The sequence below is a fragment of the Camelus ferus genome, chromosome 32 (genome assembly GCF_009834535.1).
Source record: "Camelus ferus isolate YT-003-E chromosome 32, BCGSAC_Cfer_1.0, whole genome shotgun sequence".
Taxonomy (NCBI): domain Eukaryota; kingdom Metazoa; phylum Chordata; class Mammalia; order Artiodactyla; family Camelidae; genus Camelus; species Camelus ferus.
The window spans coordinates 18926838-18946129 of record NC_045727.1 but is presented as its reverse complement, the minus strand read 5'-3'; the positions used below and the strand labels follow the sequence as shown (position 1 = coordinate 18946129).

At 43.2% G+C, this 19292-nt stretch overlaps 2 protein-coding genes across 21 annotated transcripts in view; one reads left to right on the top strand and one right to left on the bottom strand.

The window, feature by feature from the left end:
* Positions 1 to 6024, bottom strand: part of ANKRD13A (ankyrin repeat domain 13A) — a 29702-nt gene extending 23678 nt beyond the window's left edge. The window contains exon 1 of the mRNA XM_032472104.1: positions 5637 to 6024. Within this exon, the coding sequence (XP_032327995.1) occupies positions 5637 to 5732 (96 nt within the window). The 5' untranslated portion in view covers positions 5733 to 6024. The remainder of the gene's footprint in view (positions 1 to 5636) is intronic.
* A 4128-nt stretch (positions 6025 to 10152) lies between these two features.
* Positions 10153 to 19292, top strand: part of GIT2 (GIT ArfGAP 2) — a 46869-nt gene continuing 37729 nt past the window's right edge. For 19 of the 20 annotated variants that reach the window (XR_004316663.1, XR_004316661.1, XR_004316662.1 and 16 more), the window contains exons 1-6: positions 10164 to 10349; positions 14084 to 14217; positions 15809 to 15921; positions 16554 to 16659; positions 18214 to 18300; positions 18417 to 18547. Coding sequence is in view for 16 of the 20 variants with exons in the window: in XM_032471667.1 (XP_032327558.1) it covers positions 10298 to 10349; positions 14084 to 14217; positions 15809 to 15921; positions 16554 to 16659; positions 18214 to 18300; positions 18417 to 18547 (623 nt within the window). In the remaining 4 variants the exon portion in view is untranslated. Of the gene's footprint in view, positions 10350 to 14083; positions 14218 to 15808; positions 15922 to 16553; positions 16660 to 18213; positions 18301 to 18416; positions 18548 to 19292 lie in introns of all 20 variants that reach the window. The other variant, XM_032471674.1, reaches the window with a different exon arrangement.

Below are 19292 nucleotides of genomic sequence, written 5' to 3'. Positions count from 1 at the left end.
AGAAACTAGAACCCTCATACACTGCTGGTGGGACTGTAAAATGTGCAAGCAACTTGAAAAAACAGTTGGAAGTTCCTCAGAAAGTTAAGACCCAGCAATTCTTCTTGTAGGTATTTACCCAAGAAAAAGAAAAATATACCACCACACATGTACACAGATGTGCGTAACAGTATTATACATAATAGCCAGAAAGGGGGGGGGGAGCCATAAATGTCCATCAGCTGGCAAATGAATAAACAAAATGTGGTATATATACTATTATTATATACATGGTATTATTCTGCCATAAAAAGGAATGAAGTACTAAAACATGTCATGACATGGATGAACCTTGAAAACATCACGTTAGGTTAGAGAAGCCAAACACAAAAGGCCAGATATTGTATGATTCCATTTATATGAAATGTCCACAATGAGCAAATCTATAGAGACAGCAGGTAGCTTAATGGTTGCCTGAGGCTGAAGGGATTGGAGGGAAATGCGGAATGACAGCGAATGGGTGTGAGGTTTCTTTTTGGGGTGATGAAAATATTCTGGAATGTGGTAGTGGTGATAGTTGTGCAACTCAGTGAACATACTAAAGAACAGTGAATAATACACTTCAATCGGTGAATTGAAGAAGTGAATTATATCTCAATAAAGATGTTTTAAAAATCAACCTAGGTATACGGTTCATGCAAAACATACAACTAATCTACCATCAATATATGTAGTATATGGATGACTGAAGCATTATGCTGTACACCAGAAAATGATGCAACATTGTAAACTGACTATACTTCAATTTTAAAAAAGTAAATTAAAAAACTAATCTGCCATCTATATGCTGTTTAACAAGTTGCTTAATTTCTCCTGGGCTTCAGTTTGCTCTCTTGTAAAATGGAAATTAAAAAAAAAAAAAAAAAAAAACCACCTACCTTGCAAAGTTTTTATAAGGGCAAAGGCACAACGCCTAACCCAGAGTAAGCACTCAGAGGAGTTCGCACTTACTACCATATACCCACACTGCATAGTTTCATGTAAGCTGTCACTTTCTCCCTAAAAGGAATTTGTTCAAATTATCTTATGGTTAATAGGGGTGCGTAGGGTCTTCAACTAATGACATCAGTTTAGTGAGCAAGAGCTTTCAGAATTGAACTGGAATTCACTTTCAAAGCTCATCATTTACGGTTTTCTTTTCAGGTTCTTCAGTCGTGAGCTATACCACATAAAAAAATGCCCACCCCTCTTCCACTATCATAGTGACCCAAAAGAAGAAAGGGAAGGAGATTTCTGCACATCTCCCTGTGTGCTAATTGAAGGCCACCGACTTTTCTCATCCAAGCTCTCTTGACCAGCCTGCTGAACTCCAGCGGCAGTACAGGCGGAGCTGAGTCTGTCTGTCTTTCTGTCTGCAGAGCAGACAACTGGGCCCACTGCCGGGTCCCTCACTAGCCTCAGGTGAGTCACTCAAGCCCTCTGAGCCTTGGTACCTACCACGCAGTGAAAGCTCCAGAAACTATCACAGGGACCTCCTGGGGGGCCTCAGGCAAGAGGATGCTCACTGGCCCCAATGCATCCTCTTAGGAGGACAACCACCCTCATTCCCGTGCACCCTGGTCCTCTGCGGCTGCGGCCTGAGCTGGTTCTCCCACCCCAGTTCGGGAGTCGCGGGAGGTATCCATATAGGCCTGGCTCCTAAGCCAAGCCTGAGCCCCTGCGGGCTGAGGAAGAACACCTGAGAGCAGGCTCCCGGCTCTTTATCTTGGATTCACAGCCTCTGGCTCCTGGCAGGCCTCCAGCTAACAGGCACTGGCTTGACTGTGTGCCCAGTGGCCTCACCCAGCCTTGCCCCAGGCTGGGATGAGAACCCCAGGGTAGTTCCCCGTCCAGCTCTGAGCACTGCTGCTGCTGCTCAGAACATCCTCTTCCTCTTGCCCAGATTCTGTGCTTTTTCACCTGCTGGCTCCTAACCCGGGGCTGCCACCCTCCACCCGACTCGGTCCCAGGGTTTCCCCTCCCCTGACTAAGACGGCACTGACTGACCTTTGCATTTGTCCCCTTAAATTCTTCATTCATTCTCCCAGCATCAGTAGGAAGGCCAAAGATGTTGAACAGACCTCTTTGGCTAAGTGACAAATGACACAACCATAACACAAATCATTTCAAACTGCACCAACCAACTTCAAGGCTCCAGTGAATATTCAAGAGAGTAGAGCTGATGGGTTAAGAGGCACTTAATAAAGTGCATCTGCTGAGCAAACGTTGAAAGCTTGAAATAATCTCATAGTTGGCAAAGTTATACAAGCAGCGAACTCCAGCTATTAGCAAGACGGTGGGACTGGGGCTGACTCACACACGCTCAGAAACATGTGCTTCTCCTCTTCATCTGGATAAACATGATTCTTTCTGTGCTGCTGTTCCTTGAGCAAAATAAAATTCTTACAGCTACCAGAGTGCCTACTTCAAGTCTCACTCATGGGACGGAAGGAATGAAGGAACAGACAGCAGAAACTTACTGACAAACAAAAGCCTTAAGTGAAACAGCTGGTTTCCTTGCTGGGGTGATAGGAATTTTTTGTTTTTAATTATGCAACCAATACATGTTCTTTGTAGAAAAACTGGAATGCACGTAAAAGAATCTACATTCCCAGGACGATTACAATAATAACAACAGCAACCAGGGTGAATGGTAGGTACTGCTCCCATTTATGACATGCCTGGGCTGTCAGATCTCTTCTCCGCCTCGTTGTCTGGAATCCTGACATGGGGGCACTTCTACTGAAAGGAACAAAGTGGAAGGATTAAGAATACAGGATTAAAGCAGGGTCCAACTGTCTGGGTTGACATCCTGGTTCGACCCCTGGGTAAGCCCAGGACTGAACCTCTCCAACCTCAGTTTCCTCATCTGTAAAATGGGAATCACAACAGAGGTCACCCCAGGGGATTGGTGTGAGAATTAAATTGAAAACTGCACACAAAACATTTCAGCACAGTGCCTGGCAAAACAGTAAGCATTCAGTGTCACTCTATTTTGACAGGTGATGAAACAATTTGGCAAGGGTCAGTTACGCACCCAGGATCACAACTGGATCAGCATTAGTACTGGCCATTAACCTAACTGCTTCCAAGTCACAGGAGTAGGTAGCTGTTTTGTAATCAACAGAGGACCTCGATAAACAGGAAAGCAACAAAATATTCCCTGCCTTGTATTTTAATGATATCAATTATCAATTTCTTCACTCTGAACCAGTTACATTATTTGCAGGACCCAGAGAAAAATGAAAATACTAGGGTCCTAATTTTTCTAAAAAAGTTAAGAATTTCAAGATGATAACAGCAGAGCATTAAACCAAGCACGAGGTACTTCTGCACACAGGGTCCTGTCCAACTGCCCTTGAAGCCAGGCACATCTCCACCCCTTCAATGGCCAGGATTCAGGATCGAAATTGGATTGCGTGGCAATGACAGTCAAGACTCCATGGTCAAGATGTTCTTTTTGAATACACTTCAGCTACCCCAGCCCAAGAGAAAACAGAGTCCTGTGGAATGATCTACAGTGATAACCCCAATAACAAAAGCAAAACGAAATAATTAGCAAAGATGAATGTTCTTTCTTGACCTCCTTAGCAGTCAAAGGCATTAAAAGACCAATTTACTCCAGGACAACCTGCTGCAAAATTTTAATTTTCTAATCGCAGACGTTCTTAATGTTTTTCAAGGTAAGAGGCACAGAGAACTTTTCGATGAACATTTCTGTCACAGCTTGCAGGAGAAAGAGATAACTCAACCATGCCACACTGCAAGTTACAAACCAAGACTCTGTTCTTATCAAACAAGTTTTTCTAAAAAGAAAGACTGCACTTCATTTAAACTCCTTTCTTCCCCTCCAATGAACAGGAAGCCTGCTTTTTTCAGAAATCAGTATTGAACATGTGTGTGGTTTATTGATGGTGATGAACCTCTCCATTAAATAGGATTTTGGTTTTGTGACTTTCCTGGTACTGTACCTCAATATTTCGCAAGAAGCTGGGTGGCCCCAATACTGAGGAAATGCAGATGCAAAACGCAGCAGACCTAAAAGCAGGACTGTCCGGTCATTTTTAAAGTGTCCAAGGTGAGACTTAAAACTGAGAGCAAAATGATGGAGGATTCCCTCTGAGCCACATCTAGTTAGAGAACGGGAATTAAATCTTCAGGTACACCGAGATGCCTAACAGTGAATCATTTACTCTGGGGGCATGATCTAATTAAGAGCAATGATTCTTACAACGAAAGCTTATTCTGTCTGGACAGAGAATTTAAAATGAAAAAAAGGGCATCTTCTGACTTCCAGTGGGCGCTCAACAGACTTAAAGAAGGCAGGGTACAAGAACATGCTTAGCAGTAACCGTTCATCAAATGGGGTGGTGTTGACCTTGCTCAGTGTTTGCCAACCAAAAGAGTACCAATGCTCCTTTTCCTCTAAAATTTCTTGACAATGACAGCATCGAAGTTGAGCCATTCAAAACCCAGAACTTTAGCCCAGTGGAAGTCCAAAGTGAAGTCAACAAGAACAATTATACCAAATAATTACAAATCCTTATCCTAACTGCTAAGTCTGTTAGCTTGTAACTTGAGGGTACCAATACCTCCCAGAACTCCTGGGATACCTGTAAGACAGAGTTTCTCAAGCAAAAATGCTACTGATATTTTGGGACAGATAAATCTTAGTTGGGGAGGAGGGGTGTCATACACTTGTGCATTATAGAATATACTGAACAGCATCCCTGGCCTCTACCCACTAGATTCCAGTGGCACCCACTCCCCACTTGTAATGACGAAAAATGTCTCCATGAATTACCAGATGTGTGGGATGGGGGAATGAAGTCAGCTCCAACTGAAAACCATTGCTTCTAACAATGGCAATAAATAAAAGACAAGCAATCAAAGCACTTTAGAATACCAAGTGATTCTAAGGATGCTGTGCACCAGTGATTCTCAAACTTTAGTATATATCAGCCTCCCTGGGGAGCTTGCTAAAATGCTGATTCCTGGGCCCCGCCCCAGACCTGTGGATAATAGTCAAGCACCAGGTTTGCCTACATCGGTATCAACACTCCCATTCTACAAATAAGTGGATGTGGGCCAGCGAGGGAAAATGCCTTGCCCAAGGTCACAGGGCAGGTTAGAACCTGGACTTCAAACCCAACCAAGCCCTTCCTTATAAAAAGGATGGGTGGGGTGAGACGTGTGTGTGGCTCATACATTTCGGGAAGAGGCAGGCCTAAATGGTTAAGATCCCGAGCGCTGGAGTCCGCGGGCCAGAGTTAAAATCCCGGCTTGGTATTTATTAGGCGAGCGTCCTTGTGTCAGGCACAAAATCTCTGAGAGCCTCAGTTTCCTTCTCTGTCAAATGTAATAATAGTACCCACCTCCCAGGGTTGTTGGAAAGGCTAAGAGAGAGAATGTACAGAAAACCCTCGGCACAGGGCCTGGCACACATTAAGCACTCAACACATGTCCTGTTGTTGTTATGATTATTGTCCCACGACTGCAGAGTGGAAGAGGTCTGCGAGGCCCCGAGGACAGAGGGCTGGAGATGGGCTCAGCGAGGCGATACGACCCCCGACTCCCCCCTTCCTCTCGCCGGGGCGGACCCCCGCCCTGCCCCTCACCTGGCCCCGCAGCTCCTTCTCCAGCTGCCGGTAGTCGTTGTTCCAGACCAGGAGGTGTAAGGGGAAGTGGCTGCTGGCGTCGCGGGCCGAAGACATGGCGAGGAGGCCGCAGCCAGGCCCGCACCGCCCGCTTGCCAAGCCTCGGCCCCGGCGGGGTCTCCGGCGCCCGCCCGCCCGCCCCGCGGCCGGCGAGCGAGAGAACCAGACGAGCGAGCGAGGGGCGCGGTACTCGGCTGCGCGGCCGAGCGGGCCGGGTGCGGGGCGCGCGGGAGGTCGGGGGTCGCGGGCCGGGTCGGGGACGGGGTCGACCGCGCCCACCCCGCGCCCCGCCGCGCTCCCGCCCGCGCTGACAGCTCCCGAACCGACTTCTGCGGGCCGAACTGCCCCAAACAGGGAAGTGCGGAGAGCGAGCCACCGCGCGCCGCGGCGGGGGGAGGCAAGGCCATCCACCCGGCCCGGGGCCCGCCCGATCCCGCCCACCTCCAGACCCACACCGAGAAACACAGTGTCACGACCCAAACAGAGATAAAACTCTCTCGTTTAGCTCACGATCTCTGTGTGGGAAACCCGGTCTAGCCTTCATCAGCCCCTTTCCCCCTTCTCCAGTTGTCTCATATGGTTCGGTCCACAACTGGGCCTCTTCCATCCGCTCTGCGGTCGGGGGTGACCAGAGGAGCCTGGACCAAACCATTCCAGCCACTGACTCCCTTGCAGCCTTTTTGGACCTGGGCAGATGCACCCACGATTGGTCGGGAGCCATTTTGGAAGTGGGCAACACTGAACAATTGTCAAGGGGGAATGATAAACCCCGGAGAAGTGGCATTAAATCGTTCCATAGGGGGATGATTCTGTCTCAGGGTTTCTCAACTTTGGCATGTTTAGAACCACAATTTTTTTTTCCTGTTCTGGTGTTCTGGCAGCTCCAATTTTTTTTTTTTAACTTTCAAAAAATTTTATACAATTTTTAAAGATTACTTTCTGTTTACAGTTATGCAATACTGACAATATTCCTCATGTTGTACAATATATCCTTGAGCCTATCTTAAACCCAATAGTTAGTGCCTCTCACTCTCCCACCCCTATATTGCCCCTCTCCTCCCTCCTCATGGGTAACCACTTGTTTGTTTTCTATATCTGAGTCTGCTTTTTTGTTATGTTCACTAGTTTGTTGTATTTTTTAGATTCCACATATAAATGATATCATACAGTATTTGTCTTTGTCTGACTGACTTCACTTAGCATAATGCCCTCTAAGTCCATCGAAGTCTATCTGCAGTGAAAAAGCTTTTAAGTTTAAGTAGGTCTCATTTGCTCATTTTTGCTTTTATTTCCTTTATTTTACGAGATGGATCCAAAAAAAATACCGCTGTGATTTATGTCAAAGAGTGTTCTGCCTATGTTTTCTTCTAGGAGTTTTAGAGTAGACCTTACATTTAGGTCTTTAATCCATTTTTAGTTTATTTGTGTAAATAGTGTTAGAGAATGTTCTAATTTCATTGATTTACATATAACTGTCCAGTTTTCCAGTACCACTTGTTGAAGACACTGTCTTTCCTCCATTGTATATTCTTGTCTTTATTGTCATAGAGTAATTAACCATAAGTGTGTGGGTTTATTTTTGGGCTCTATATTCTGTTCCGTTGACCTATGTATTTGGTTTTGTGACAGTATCATACTGTTTTGATTACTGTAGCTTTGAGTATAGCCTGAAGTCAGGGAGTATGATTCCTCCAGCTCTTCTTCTTTCTCAAGATTGTTTTGGCTATTCAGAGTCTTTTGTGTTTCCACATAAAATTTAAAACTATTTGTTCTAGTTCTGTGAAAAATGCCATTGGTAATTTGATAGGGATTGCACTGAATCTGTAGATTGCCTTGGGTAGTATGGTCATTTTAACAATATTGATTCTTTCAATCCGAGAACACAGTATATCTTTCCATCTGTTTGTGTTGTATTCAGTTTCTTTCAGTGTCTTACAGTTTTCAGAGTACAAGTTTTCTGCTTCCTTGGGTAGGTTTATTTCTAGGTATTTTATTTTTGATGCAATGGTAAATGGTATTGTTTCCTTAACTTCTTTTTCTGATACTTCATTGTTAGTGTATAGAAATGCAACTGATTTCTGTATATTAATTTTGTATCCTGCAACTTTACCAAATTCACTGATGAGCTCTAGTAGTTTTCTGGTGGCATCTTTAGGACTTTCTTTGGATGGTATCGTGTCATTTGCAATAGTGACAGTTTTACTTCTATTCAGTAATACATTAAAGGTCTCATACATCATGATTAAGTGGGATTTACCCAGGGATGCAAGAATTTTTCAATAGCCACAAATCAATCAATGTAATATACCACATTAACAAATTGAAGAAAAACCATATGATCATCCTAATAGATACAGAAAAAGCTTTTGATAAAATTCAACACACATGTGTGATAAAAACTCTCCAGAAAGCAGGCGTAGAGGGGACATACTTCATCATAATAAAGCCCATATATGACAATCCTACAGCTAGCATCATACTCAGCAGTGAAAAGCTAAAACATTTCCTCTAAGATCACGAATAAGATAAGGATGTTCATTCTGGGAACTTTTATTCAGCATAGTTTTGGAAGTCCTAGCCACAGCAATCAGAGAAAAAAAAATAAGGAGACTCCAAATTGAAAAGGAGGATGTGAACCACATAGTTCTTTCTGCGGGGCTTGTCCTGTACTTTGTAGAATGTTGAGCAGCATCTCTGGCCTTTCTATCAACTGGATGCTGGTAATACTCCCCCCAAAATGTCTCCAGACATTGCCAAATGTCCCCTGGAGGAGAAGAATCACCTCTAGCTGAGAAGTATTGTTCTATCTGAACTCTAAGCTGAGTTATGATTCAAAGTTACCTAAGGTGGTCGTTTATTCCATATACGAGTGTCATTTATTTTTGAAGCCTGCCATTTGAATTTGGGGTTATGGCTGAAAGAACTAATAGATATTACTTAGACTCGATCACAGTCGGCTTGATATTAAGTTCATTCTTTGGGTTTCAACCTAAGATACTATAGCTCCTTGATTCAACAAAGAACCAAGTCAATTTACAGCTACTCACCAGCCTGAGCTTTCCGCACAGATGTCTACAACTAGACCACATAGCTGGGTGAAGTTATTTAATGCATTCTGAAAGCATATCCTCTGCTTGTGCACATTCAGCTTTTCAGATGCCTGCAACAACAGCTGTTTAAGAATCCTGGCCTAATCCATTCTCCACACATGTTGACTCCAGAAGATTTGTGTCTGTGAGCCAAAACAGGATGCAGGAGCATCAGGGTGGCACCCAGAGGCTCTCACTGTGGAATGTGTGGGAATTGTGTGGTTATGTCCTCACCACCCCACATGTTTATAAAAATGGAAAGATGAACCAAAGACCAGAACCTCTGAGACCTCTTCCAGGACTTCCTATCCTTTCAGAAGACTTGTGCAATTTAACCTTCTTTCTCTTCATGTCCCATGTTTATTGAACATCTCTCTTAATTCCCTAGTTGGAAAACTCCACAGCAGCTGCTCACCAGAGTACCTAAAGTCAAAACAATACCTGGCCATAATAGGCATCGAATATTTGCTAAATGGAGATTATAGTTGTGTTCATATATACCACACACAGTATTCATTAGCATTAGGGTCACATCTCTGCTCTCCTTCACACTGATTAAACTCATTTCATTGTGTTTATCTCACAGTACCCTGTAAATTAGACTATCTATTCTTATCCTCAAAATAACAAAAAAAAGTTGTGATTCGAAAATAATAGTAATATCAAGTTCCAATAATAATAAGGGCTACTATTATTGAGGGCTTACTGTGGGGTAGGCATACCACACTATTCTGTAAATTATTACATTTGTCCGTAGCCAGATAGTAAATATTTAGCTTTGCATGTCATATATGAGTTTTGTTAAATATTCTTTGTCGTCTCCTTTTTCTTCCTTACAACCTTTAAAAATGTAAAAATCATTTTTTAGGTAGCAGGCTATACAAAAGCAAAGTGTGGGCTAGAGGTAAATACACGTTATCTCCATCTTGCAGAGGAGATTAAAACTGTAGCATAAAAAAAAAAACCTAACATATCCCTATTTTACCTAATTGTAGACCTAGTGCAGTTGAATGTAAGCTCCATAAGGACAGGAAATTCTGTCTTGGCTCACTGTTCTTTCTCCAGTGCCTGGAACCGTGTGTGGAGTATAGTAGATGTTCAACGAACAGTTGTTTATACAGAAAGGAATAAATAAACGAACTTGGCCAAATTTATGCTAAATGACTTTACTGTTGATCGCCTCAGGAAGGTTGTGGCTGCAGACTTCTGGTCACAACGCTTTGCTCCTTCCTCTAATATTAAGCGAATGTCCCCGAGAGGCAGAACCAAATTCAAGGAGATTTGGAAGTAGGACAGAAGATACCTGCCCTCACTCAAGATGGCGACAAGGCAGCGTGCCCTCTCGGGTCACATGACCTTCCGTCACCGAAGGGCACCTCCCCGCGCATGCGTGCTGCGCGGCGGCTGCGAGGCGCTGAGGGGAGAGGCGCCTCCGCCAGCGCCGCCGCGGGGACCCGTTAGAGCGGAAGCGCCGCCGTCGCCGCCTTCGCTGTCCCGGGGCCCCAGGTTCCCGGCAGGTGGGAGGCGGGAGCCATGTCGAAGCGGCTCCGGAGCAGCGAAGTGTGCGCTGACTGCAGCGGGCCGGGTGAGTCGCACCGGCCAGGCCCGCTCCCCTCAGCTCTCTGAGCCGGGACCCCTGCCCCGGGGCCGCCCCCTCGGGCCGGGCGGGTCCCGGCGGTCGAGCTCTGCACCCCGTGCCTTGGGTCGCGGCAGGGAGGAACCGGGGCAGCCTGGGGGCAGGACCCGTCCCGGGCCTGTCAAAGCGGGGCGGGCAGGGGGCCGCCGCCCTCCCGCCCCTCCCTTCGCTCTCTTCCCTCTCGTCCCCTCTGTCCCAGGCCGGGCGGGGAGGTGGCGGGGTCGCGGCCGCTTTCCCAACAGGAAAGGGCTTGGGCAATCCACAGGAAGGCCAATTACAGAAGTAAAATTCGAGAGCGTTCCCCCAACTGCGGCCCCCAGAGGCTGCAGGTGTCACCCCCACTCCCCACAGCTACCCAGACCCCCATCCCCGGAGGGTGCCCTACCGGGATGGTGCTTCCCTCCACTGAGACTCGCCACAGGACCCCCATGGATGATTTCCCCGCTCTGGATACCCCAACACCCACTCCACCGGGGAGAATCTCCAGGATGTTGGGGTCTTGCAAATGCATCCAGCACCTAGGAGGCAGGGCTTCTTGTCAAGTTCTGGGATCTGAACGGCCTGACTTCAAACTAGATTTTTGCCTCTGGGTGACCTTGGGCTGGTGACTTCGTTTGGCTAAGCCTTGATTTCCTCATTTTTCCGATGGGGATCATCCGGAGTACCGTGCTCAGTGTTAGGGACGATTCGTTTAATAGTCTTACGATCATCAGAACTAAGGTGTTTTGGGGTTGGTTTTTTTTTTTCTTTTTTGTACAGAACCTTTACTATCCTTTAAAGCTATAGTTGAATTTCTAAATCATACATGAATTACAGCTTACAAAACAAACACACACACACCAAAATCACTAGCAGGTAGACCCATTTGGGCGTTAAGGCAGTATCGGCCTGTGGGCGCATTGAAAGGCCAAAACCATGCGTCGTTTTCAGATCTAGAGTTCAGATCCGTCTGAGGAGTTGGAACTAAATTGACAGATCCTTATGCTGTTTTTAGTGGTGGATTTATCTGCTTTGAATTTGAAGTGATTCCAAAGATAAGGTGGTTTCTTTGGCCTAATAGTGTCCAGTAAACAATCTTAATGAAGTCATTGAGCACCAGTGTTTTTGCAACTGTTCCAAACTTCATCTTGTCATGTGAAAGTAGAGACTGATTTTAAATCGTACTATGATAACTCACACCTTATGTGGTTATTTCATGGCCTGTATTATGTAAGTGGGGATGCCAGTTTCCTTTGAAGATAGGGAGATGGGTGGAGGAGTTTAAAAAGAGTTGTTTTAGAAACCAAGGTGGTGTGTTATACAAACTCCATCGTATTCTCTGAAAATGTTATTTGTTCCACTTCCTTATTTTCTCGCCTGTTTCTGGTTGAACTTTCTGTGATGTTTGATTCACATGAATCTAGATTCAGACTTCCTCCTGAAATGCATTTTATTTGCTTCTCAGTGGATGGTTATGGGGCAAAGGAAAACTTACCTCCACTGGCACCCTAAATACTGCCTTTGCTTCTGCAGCGTTTTGTGCATTTCAGAACATTTTCTCTTCCATTGTATCATTTTAGTTGTTGTCTCATGTGCCTAATCTACAGAGACTTGAGTCACTTCCTTCCTGTTTTGAATATAATTAGGCTACCTTGAAATGTTCTGTGAACTTGAGCAGCTGGGAATTTGTGCTGCCTTTTTTCTGCAAAGCCCCAGTGAGTTACCGTTAGGGTTCGAGATTCCTTTGAGATTCTGAAGAATGCTAAGGCCTTCTCCCCAGAAAATGCACACATACTTACTCTTTCACTCAGAATCTACGTTAAGGCTTCTCAGTGGGGTCACAGATTTTTCTGAAGCCCGTTTGTCGTGCTCCTGGACCCCAGGTTTAGAAGCCCTGGCATAAAACTCTCAGATAAACTGGAAGGGGTTCACCCAGCTTCAGTCATACAAACTTGATTTGGATTTTACAGTGTTGTTAACATTCTAATATTCTATCCATGGGATTCTGATTCATGATGTTAAAGTGATTAATAGAGACTCTATTAAATTCTTGCTATCTTGTTCCTCTTTAATTTCCTCCAAGAAAATTGTGAATCCTCTGAATGATATGGGAAAACCAAAGCTGATCTTCAAAACAGATTTGTGTGTGTGTGTGTGTGTGTGAGTGTGATTAGTAGCAGGACTGTTCAGCAAAAAGCAAAGCTGTTGTATGTGTTTGTAGGGATCTTTCATCTTGATGTTTCCAATCTTTGCTTTTTAGAATGACATAGTGGTACTTTAGTTCCTGGCACACATTTAATTAACTATGATCACATTTTAGTAAACAGTTTACCTTTCTTTTAAATGAATCTAGTTCATATCCTACTCTGAGTTCAACTACCTGAAGACCCCACTGAGATTTTTCGCTGTAGTAATACAGTGTTCATGTGAAACGTTCCAGGTTATAGCAGCGGACGCTACTGAGAACTTAACCGTATGCAAGGAACTCTACTTACTCTTTGTATCCTCACTCCCCTGATGTGTGTTGTTCTTTCCCTTTGATCCATGATGAGGACCCTCAAAGAGGTAACTCGCTGAGATCATTATGCAAGAAGTGACAGAGTTGGGATTCAAACCCAGAACCGCTTGTCTCCAGAGTCAGCCCTCTTAACCACTACATTCTCTGACTCCCAGGATTTGTCTTTGATTGAAATCCCATAACTTTTCATTATATGGTTGGAAGGGGTTTGAATAAACTGTTAAAAATGGTAAAGATAGTGTACATGCATTTTAGAGATTTTTGTGGACATCGAAGAATTTTTAAATACAACCCTTAAGCCAGGCAGTTTGAGCGGCACCTATTGTCACCCCCTGGTGAGTGCTGAAATGTAGGTCTGTCTTTATGTCGAGCTTCTAAAGATTCAGTTTAGTTCCACTGTCAGTTATTCTTACTGCTTACCGAGTGTGAATTATTCCTCGTTTCAAAGGAAGTCTAATGAAGCTCTGTGGGACTTCATAGGAAAAAAAGTACTGTGCACACACCAAAAATATTAGTCATTTTTATTTTACATCTTTGCCTCTGTGAAGCCACTGTTCTTTCAGATCAGTTGCAAGACTGGACTCAGCAGTTTATTTAAAACAACTAATGGATGTCACAGCACGTTTCCTAGTGGAGGAGGCCAGGTTTCCCAGTCAGTCTTCAGAGCAGTTTGCAGTTGTGTTGCATGCAGCTTCCTGCTAAGCCCAGAGGCATGTAGCTGTGTAGCGGGGGATTAGGGTAGCAGTCTTTTCACCACTCACTTCACATGATGCGATGTGGACTGTTGACTGACACAGTTATGTCACCTTGCCATCTGTGGAGATGGATTTGAAATGATTGATCTGAACCCTCTCAATTGGCTCCTCTTACACTGAATGAAAGAACCCACGCCCGAGATGGCAGATCACATGAGGGCTGCAGGCTGTGGCCCTGAACAAGAAAGGAGATAACTGCTTATTGAGGGCTTCAACTCCTGTTTTCAGTCTCAATTAACATTGTACCCCCAGCCAAGACAGGTGGCATCATCAGAGAAGCTCACCAGCCTGATATGTTGACTAGCATACTAAGACTTAAGACAGCAAAAATGTCTTGTTTTTCTGAAAAACCAAACCTCGGTCATCTTTTGCCATCTGGCAGTATACTGGCCACCTGGTATCCGTGCCACTGATTTCATCCTTCTTTCCAGATCCTTCCTGGGCATCAGTAAACAGGGGAACTTTTATATGCGATGAGTGCTGTAGTGTCCATCGGAGCCTTGGGCGCCACATCTCTCAAGTAAGGCATCTTAAACACACACCGTGGCCTCCAACATTGCTTCAGGTAAAGGCTAAGACTTCTCCTGGTTTCTAATTTAAGTTTTTAGCAACTGAAATTATACTTCTTAAATCTTACAGAAGTGTTTGCGTCATGATTGAGTAGAGGTGCCATGCTTATCAATGTGATACATAAGTATTGAATTCATCATTTAAGATTTTTTTCCCTCCTAACATAAATCTTGTCCTAAAAGCTCGATTATAGGTAGACAGTCATTAAAATTTCTTGCTAATGTTTCGCTGCTGACTTTCTAGAATGTCACCAGAAATTGTTTTTAAAACAGTCCGTCTTTTCTGACGAATGTTTCCGAAAGTGACTGCCTTAGAAACTGTTCATTAAATTTCCTGCTTTGACAGAAGCGTGGACTGGAATTCCTTGGACATTTCTGAAACATCTGATTTAAGTTTTCTTAAGGTTCTTATAACTAGTTAGAGACCCAATTAAATTAACATGTTTTGATTAAATGCCTAACACTCTGCTAAGTGTTAAAGTGGGCTCTTTGTTTTATTTGGGGCCCATTGTCATGTCACCTGTACTTCTATTTTGGGGGGCACATTCTTCAAGTTCTGTTAGAACTGAGACTTAAGCATGTGTTTTGCCTTCATTTGTCTTGGGCACATGTTTTACTAAATCTGAGGCAGCTGCACAAAATGTCTCTTAAACTTGCCTGTATGAAGCAAGGGATCAGATCAAGTGAGTTTTGATCTCTGATGTGACAGTATCTCCATTAATGTAAAAAACAGACAGGGCCACGTCAGGAGTTGTGCTTTGTGATGAAATTGGGAGATACAGTTTATGAAAAGTTTTTGCTCAGAAGTTTCTAGCAACTCATTCTCATGTGAAAGTGTGTGCTTACTGCTCCCAGATTATACGGAGTACAGATTATATCATAGGATCTGAATGAAGTCGAGAGATGAGTAATTTAAAATGCCAGAGTTGGGGGGAGGGTATAGTTCAGTGGTAGAGTGCGTGCTTAGCATGCACGAGGTCCTGGGTTCAATCCTCAGTACCTCCATTTAATAAATACATAAATACATAAATATTTCCAGATTTCTAAGAAAAAAATTTTAAACTAAAATGCCAGAATTGACCTAAGACAACAAGTCCCAGAGTCTGGCATGTGAACCACCAGTGGTACTCAAGATGGATGTAGGTAATACTCAAATATTTACTTTAATGGTTGCAAAAAACTCTCACTAGCACATCAAATTATAACTGCTAGTGTGAGTTTTAGAAAGTAGATTTAAAGAAGAATACTAAGTGGATAGTCTAGATGGTACATGGCTTGTTAAGAATATTGAACATAGTGTTTGGATCATCAGACTGGGGAAATCCTAAACTGTCAGAGTACTCTTCATAATCTGTAAGAAAAATATAATCAAACCCACTGAGGTCTTCAGGTATCCTCCTGGTGAGACCTGAGCCCTGCAGACAGGTTGATCTCTCTTATTCTAAAATCAGGAAAGAATGATGGGTATCATATCCCAGTCATGCTATTGTTTGTGGTGGGGCTTTGTTGTCCCAGTTTAGTCACTGATTCCCGCTGGCTATTTCTGGAAAGAAATTGAAGTGTGATTTTTATACGGCTTGGTTTTAGATGGTTGAAACCTTGTATAATAATGGTGCTAATTCCATATGGGAGCATTCTTTGCTGGACCCTGCCTCTATCATGAGTGGAAGACGCAAAGCTAATCCGCAGGATAAAGTACAGTGAGTGGAATGTTTATAAATACTCCTATTTCTTCGTCACCCATGGGGCCCACTGAAAGGAGTGCAGCTGTTCTTGACCAGCCTCCACAGGGGCAGCCCAGGAGGTGGTCACCCCGACTGTGCATTGAGTTCTTTGCTGTTAGACATGCAGAGGGAGGCTAGGCACAGGACCATCTCTTTTGCGTGGTAACCCAAGCACAAGTCATGGTTTCTCATGGTTTAAGACTAAGGCTTGGTAGCTGTTAATGTAATCAGATTTGAGCTTAGATGCTCAAACAACAGGCAGTCAGACCAGAAATCTGGGTTCTGAGCTCCAGTCTGCCTGATGCCTCACCTACAGGTTGGGCTGAAGAGCTGCTTCCTCCCAGCGTTGCTAGGTCAATTAAGCAAATTACACAGAGTAGAAAGATGCTATAAAAAGCAGGTATTCTGCAGTCCTGGCCATTATAATGACTAATGTATGTTTTCAGACTTCAGCTCTTAGCACACTGCTGAAACTTAACTTCAGTATTGTTCATTTTATTTTTAAGTGGGGGATGTGGGCCACTTCCTCTTCTTCTTACAGTTAAAGAATGGGGAATGTCGTATCTGAACTGCAAGTGAACTGTTTTCTTTTTTTGTTTTCGAACCAGTCCTAATAAAGCAGAATTCATCAGAGCCAAGTATCAGATGTTAGCATTTGTCCACCGCTTGCCCTGCCGGGATGATGATAGCGTGACTGCCAAAGACCTTAGTAAGGTGGGTCACACCTTTTAAAATCCCTAAATTGCTGGATGAAACAGCAAGTTGTCTGGTTTGAAAAAAAAACAAACTTAAAAAGAAAGAAAAACAAAACAAAACTTTTTTCTGCATACTAAGTAATTAATAACAGCTTTTTTTTTGCAGTTGATTTCTTTAATCTTAATTCAGATGGCAGCCGTTCATGTTAGTGGAGGTACAAGGGGCAAAGAGGAGAAAAAGAATCTGGAAAGCTATTTGTGTTTTTCAGATACGGCTCTAAAATTGTATTTCTGTACTTTTTTGGTTTGTTTAGCTTTGAAATGGGAGCCATCTCAACGTTTATTTCTAGGAGGGACTGGAAGGTTTGTAAGACTTCTTCAGGTTCCTAGGTTGCACACTGAGTGGGATCTTCAGGAAGCAGGGTGTGACTCAGAGCTGTAGTACAGGGGATGGCTTATTACACTTGCAAAATGAGTAGATGGTTTTCTTTACATGGGCCTTTGCATGGTTTTTTTTTTTTTTTTTTTTTGGCCTTTGCATGTTTTTGAGAGATGCCATGAAAATGCCCATCTTTATTTTCAAAGCACTGCTTTTGGCAAATACACAGAGAATAGGCACTCACAATTTAGAATTTTAAACTTTCAGAAATGTGTATGATTGTTGCTTCCATTCATTAATAAGATTTGGTATGTGTTTTTTTTTAATACAGTTTAAAAAATTAATTAATTAAAAAAAAAAGACTTGGATATAGATGTTAGAGTAGATTTCTCCATTCCTATATAAAGGGTTACTGCATTTGGAGCAGTTCTAGGTTAGGCTTGAAGGAAGGCAGCTCATCTTCTGAATGTATAAGAGCTTTTCTGTGATGGTACAGAACTTGGCATACTGCAGGCCTGTCTGTCACCCTGAAAGGCTTCATTAAATCGTCGTATACAAGTCTAGGAACAGTGCTGTGGAGAGGTGTGGTATAAGGCAGAATCCTGTGGTTTACACAGTACAGGATGCGACACCCTGAAGCCTTAGGTTTGATAACAACAAAGAACGACAACAATAGTAATAGCAGCTGTATTCTTTGAGCATTTCCTACGTACCAGGCTCCGTATGTATCGTTGACTCCTTTCAGTAACCTTATGAGTAGGTGGCATTATTATCATTTGAGAGATGAAGAAACTGAGGTTCAGATTGCTTAAAGAACTTCCTAGCGGTCATACAGCTTGAAGGGTATATGGTTTGAAATTCAAGTCTATCAGACTTGAGAGCCATGCTCAGCCACCTCTTCACAGTGCCTCTCACTCAAGATCTGGTTGTGCCACTGAGACGAAAGCATACATTTGGGCAGGTCAGCCTCCGCAACCCTAGTTTCCTTATCAGTAAAATGGGCCTGACCCCCGCCTTAGAGCCCTGGGGTGGTTGTGACCAATAAGGGAGAGACTGTTTCATCCACCTTAATTAAGCTAAATACAGATTATGAACTACTGCTGTGAACATATATTACAGTGGTCTGCCAGCTGCTCTAGTACATCATTCTTTACGCTTTTAACAAACATTCTTTCTTGTTTGTGTGTTTTTCAGCAACTCCATTCAAGCGTGAGAACAGGGAATCTTGAAACCTGTTTGAGGCTGTTATCTTTAGGAGCACAAGCCAACTTTTTTCACCCTGTAAGAAAGCATGAACTGATGCAGATACTAAATTGAAACTTAATCGGTTGTATTCATGTAGCCCTTCATTTACTTAATTTGCTTTTTAAAGTATACTTTTTACTAATGATTCTTAGGAGAAAGGAAACACCCCACTCCACGTTGCCTCCAAAGCAGGGCAGATTTTACAAGCGGAATTACTGGCAGTGTATGGAGCCGACCCAGGCACACAAGATGCTAGTGGGAAAACTCCTGTTGATTATGCCAGGTAAGAGACTAGACTCTTGTCACCTCCCTTCTGTTTGGGCTTATATATGTTGTATACAATTCATTGCTAAGTGGCTAAATTGTGTACGATTAACATGTAACTCCTTTTAAGATTTACACTATTATTACTCTGCAGATGAAGACATTTCAGACACATAGGATCTTAGAACCAAGCAAAGTCAGGGAAGGTAGAACCAGTAATCAGCATGCTTTGCTTCCAGTCTTTCACATAATCCTTTCTAACACAGTGGTATTTGAGACATAGTTGGAGTCCAAGTCAAATATAAAGAATCACAGAACCCACTCCTCAGTTTTTTAATACTTTTAGTCATTACATGAACTTAGAAACAAATCTGTACGATAGATATGTGATTAAACAAGTATAGTAAAATGTTAATGGCAGGATTTAAGTAGTGGACATCTAGGTGCTGACTGTAAAATTCTTTAAATTTTTCTTTGAAAATTTTGGCTGTGAAATGCTGGGGGAAGAAATAAATCCACAGATCAGTCTTGAATATTGTTTAAGTGATAGAGGATGGATCATGTTTCCTTCTTTCTCCAGATTAACTGTGTTAACTGCAGAGAACTATATATACTCTGCTCTGCAGAGGATAAAATGGGTGAAATGACAAAACTCTGCCTTCCTTGAATTTACTCTCTCATGGAGGAGAGGATTCATACATGCATGTAAGAGTTAAATGAGGCAAGATAATGTAGGACTCATTACCAGAATGGGTACATATACA